Raw genomic sequence first — 4,719 nt, 5'->3', positions numbered from 1 at the left:
GGACATATACAGCCTGGGTTTAGACATGTGCAGATGATAAGGAACCCATAAATCCTTTATATGACGTAGCTATTTTGCAACACCCACTTGGAGACAATATGAAGATGACGTAGCTGATCCATACAATGGGCAAAAACGGAATCCCTTTTGGACTACCTCCATACCAACCCCTCCCACATACTGTTTTTTATAGTTGTTTTTAATGACATGACATTTACATTTTGTCACTGACAGAAAACAATTTGATTCATGCATTCATTAGTTGCCAATTACAAATTCTACCTCTAGTCATGGGCGTGGATTTCAGGGGGGAAGCAGGGGACAGGTCCCCTTAAATATATAATATGTGCATTTGCATCCCCCCCACCCCGAAATAAAAACATGAAGGTAGCAGAGGACATAATTAACGACATTTAGACTATACATTGATGCAGACAATGAACAAATTGGTGCAGAATAAATTTTAAAAAATCACCAGAATGCGGGAAATTGACACTCGCGCTGAAAAATACACTGTTGCTCCTACTGTCAACAAGAGGAAATTATGCTGTTAAAACAAAACAGCTCTTTGCGTGTACAGTGGTTTGGTTTTACAATTATGCATTCCCCGCATTAATACAAAATTTAGATCAACTGAGAAAATACAATGTTATAATGATATTGTTTTTTGTGCTTTCCATAAAATGGTAGTATAACCTAAAAACTATAAATGCTGTTATTCACCTCTTGGATGTATATATAATCCAACATACAATGCACACAACTGTACATATTTCCTGTTTACTTTTATTCTATTGAAATATATGTTGTAGTAGAAATTCTCACTTACAGCCTAAGCAGTGACGATATAATTTTTAAAATATTTTTAATATCTTAGTGTCAAACAATGGAGCATAATGCACATTTTCATTTCTAATTTATTTTATTGCTTTATATTTACATACTTCTATTTCATACTCTTATTCTTACAATTCAGAGTGACTGTAACAAGTCACAATTTCCCCTTAGGGATCAATAAAGTATTTCTGATTTCATCATTTTCCATGTAGTCTTTTTAGAGCAGTGTTAAGCCTAAATGTAAACAAAAATATTGATTAAGTTTATGGCTAGAAAATCAACCTGGACATGTCCCCCAGTCCAGAGTGGGAATTACACCCTTGGACCTATGCTTAGTAAACACTATCCATATACCTACTTTTTTAAGATCACCTTCAAGTAGCTACATGTGTAGGGTGCAGACTCCCTGGACAACTATTTAGAGGTTTTTAAGTACTTTTTATGACCCATGTCACCGAATAACCCATGACATACAAATTAAGACACACTAGCTCTTTAACTATGAAAATTACACTGAGTTATTTACTGATGCAGCTGATGTTTGTTGTATGAGAAATGGTGAGGGTGAAGTCCAGTCCTTCTAATTTTATATATGAAACAGTCATTAACTGTGAAAGTGTTTTTACATAGGAGTAACAGGAGTCAACACAATTGAGACATTTTATGAGTTTAACCATTTTTATTCTTACTCCTATAATACACGATGACCTTAAGAGGAAGAGGTCTTCCAAAATGCACAAACTGAGGTAATGTGGACAATTGATAAATACAGAAATATGAGTATTCTTGTATCTTTGAGTTGGTCTGTCTTTGTCTTCAAGTATGTATTATGGTCCTCTGGCTCCTTTACTTTTTCCACTGGTTGTTTTCGTAGTCCCATTTGGCGGCAAAGCCCTCCACTGGGTTGATTCTCATGTCCAACATCCTCTGCAGCTCCTTCTCTTTGTACTCAGCCTCAAATGTGTGTGGGACGGGTCCATACACTGTAAAGAGACAATATGTCACGTGCTTAATTAGAATGCAACGAGTGTAATAAAGATGATAATTATATTCCTCTGTTCGAATCGGTTATAATGGAAAAACGAGGCATCTCTACATTAAATCTTGAACAGATTTGCAGACATATTGCCAGTCTTTCCATTACTTTTTTGCAGACATACCATACTTCCTCTGCCAGAGCACAACCAGGCCAGTGATGCCAATGAAGAAAAGCATCCCTGCAACCACAGACTTCCACTCTGATGATCCCTGGTTCATCTCAGCAAAGCTCTGTTTGAAGCTGATGCGGTACACTGAGCATTGGAAACACAAAATCTAGATGATTACAACTGTAATAGATGAAAAAACCCTTACCACTAACACATTACTACATGAATTTGCTGATATCAAATCAGTTTGACCAATGGTTATTAACATTAGAACATCTCAAAAAAGCAGAGTGCAGTGCGGCAAAATCCTACATGCAATCTTCTCCTCATTAGAGAGTGCAGCCCAGGAGCCCTTCTCCTTCTCCTTCAGGGTTGCCTGCTCTGGACTCAGGTTCTGCACATAGCAGATATCCGGGAGGGGATTCTCCCGCCTGTCAAAGTAGGCAGGGAGAGTGTAATCCTCTACTTTAGCAACACCTGCAGGGGATGACACAGAATGCCTCATTAAGTTTCGCCGACACAAAATGCTTTCAGTCACATCCACGTTATCTGAAATGTCACGTGTATTTCAAGACTAAAATGTTTTGTTTCTTTTCTGTAAGCCTATGCTGTTTAACACTGAAAGAGAAATTACTGTGTTGACTGCTGTGAGCACTGCACTGCTGTGTTCTTTGTCATTTGAATCTCACTCCATTTAACCTGCAGTATTCCTTCATTTCTAAAGGAAATTGCTTTTTTTAGCCCAACTCTGAATATTATTAAAATATTGAGAAATACTTTGAATAATTGCTTAAGTTTATATTAAATACAGATATTTTGTTGCACAAAACAAAGTCAGCAAAACCCCTCTCTGGTTGAGCATGTGCTGACCCATTAAATCAGCTCTCTCCTGGCACATAACTTCCCGTTCCTTACCCAGGATTTAATGTATACATAACATTCAGTATGTTACTTGATATTTCCACATATATTGAGGGTACATGCCATCATGTAATAGAGGTCAGGAGATATCATAACATAAAGCATACTTGAATGAGTGCCAGAAAGTACTCGTGCTTGCAGTAGATTGACACAGGATACTATGCTGACACTGAAATCAGCTGAGCATTGGCACACTCGAATGCATTTCTGATGGCTGGAAAACATTTTAAAAGCTTGGCAATTCTTTGTGTCTGATCAAACTTAAGCCAAGTGCCAGGCGTACATAGCTAAGGATTTGTTGTGAGATGGGATGAGAGATAAAGCGGGTGATGTACGCCACCCAGACTGACATTACAAGATGGAAATGGCTGTTTGGACTTTGGTGGGAAAAAAAATAATGTTTAACAAGTTGACATGAACATTTATTAATTTAGGGAAAAACATTCATTAAATTGTAGCTCCACTTTAAACAAATTTGCTGAGGGACTTTGCTTTACCCTAAAATACATTCAACAAATATTTGCGTTCTGACATTGAGCATTCTGAGAAAAAAGAACCTAAAGGACTCCTGAAAGGTCACTGAGTTTATCTTACAGAAAATGCATGCTGACTACGATCCAATTATTAATGCATAAGTCTGAAAGAAAAAACACTGATTATGTGAGGCACAAACTCAATCTATTGTTATCAACCCCTGCCAAGAATAGAACATACTACATGTTAGTTCAGGTCACGCTTACCATGTCCTCCACGTACACAGACAGATGTAGAAATGGCACGTTTGCCAATAAGGCGAAGGGCTCTGGTGGCCAGCATTCTGTGGACATTAAGCAAACACTTTAAGTACATTACATTAAACATATACATTTAAACACATCAATATGTTTACACATCCTCCTAACATGAAGATGTAAACATGTGTGTGTGTGTGTGTGTGTGTGTATATATATATATATATATATATATATATATATATATACACACATATATGTATTATAATGAAAAATAATCATGTTTCTTCAGGGAACCAGACCTATAAATACTTAAGAATAAATGATGAATTTATGTTAAGCTGCACATAGCTGTAGGACACTTGAAGAATAATTACTTGGTATCAAATATAAAATACAATGTCCTGCATTTGCAGTTGTCTTCAATACCTACATGCAAACTAAATAACGTTATAATAGCTTCCATAAAACGTCACGGACTACTTTTGTACGTGTGCGTTAAATTGTGCTAATGGTGATGAGACTGTGTCCAATCCAAAGGTCTACCGGTAGTTACTCCGTAAAGCTAAGCTAACGTTAGCGTTAGCTGCAAACACAAGGTCATAGCGCCCGGGAAAAATAATCCCCTAAATACCAGTTTCTTTCAGTCAGTACTGTACAATTCAACAACATCCAATTTACGGAGACTGAATGTATACGAGCCACGTTTAAAACATTTCACTACTGTCTGCTCAACACATCTGCCTTGACAAATCTGATGCTAGAAGCTAATGACAGTTAGCCGGGAAGTTAGCCCGTCCTAGCCTCGGTCCGCTCTGACAAAGTCACTTGTACACAGTTAATTATTTCGGTTAAAATCACCAATCAGTTTTAGTCCATTACTTACAATTTTAATAAGTACAATGTCACAGTGCGTGTAAGTGATAGACTGTGATGTATTCCTATGTGTATAGGATGATGTTGTTGATAAAATGACCGACCTGCTGTCTCTTTCTTGCTCCCGTTAGCCGTTGATCTGAAAGGAGGTAAACTGAGACCGGAAAGACGTAAGTCCCTTTAAGAGGAGCCGTTTTACGGCATAT

At 37.4% G+C, this 4,719-nt stretch overlaps 1 protein-coding gene across 1 annotated transcript; it reads right to left on the bottom strand.

Annotated features, from left to right (window-relative positions):
• Positions 1–1,496: 1,496 nt before the first annotated feature.
• On the bottom strand, positions 1,497–4,701 carry LOC125882160 (cytochrome c oxidase subunit 4 isoform 1, mitochondrial). The gene is made up of 5 exons (XM_049565864.1): positions 4,618–4,701; positions 3,647–3,723; positions 2,298–2,462; positions 1,998–2,129; positions 1,497–1,820 (listed from the first exon to the last, which is right to left on the bottom strand). Exons 2-5 carry the CDS (start codon positions 3,720–3,722, stop codon positions 1,684–1,686), a joined length of 510 nt encoding a protein of 169 aa, XP_049421821.1. The 5' UTR covers position 3,723; positions 4,618–4,701; the 3' UTR covers positions 1,497–1,683.
• Positions 4,702–4,719: the final 18 nt, after the last annotated feature.

Source organism: Epinephelus fuscoguttatus, linkage group LG2 (assembly GCF_011397635.1).
Source record: "Epinephelus fuscoguttatus linkage group LG2, E.fuscoguttatus.final_Chr_v1".
Lineage (NCBI taxonomy): Eukaryota > Metazoa > Chordata > Actinopteri > Perciformes > Serranidae > Epinephelus > Epinephelus fuscoguttatus.
Note: the sequence above shows the minus strand (reverse complement) of the source record. Positions and strands in the feature narration are given on the sequence as shown.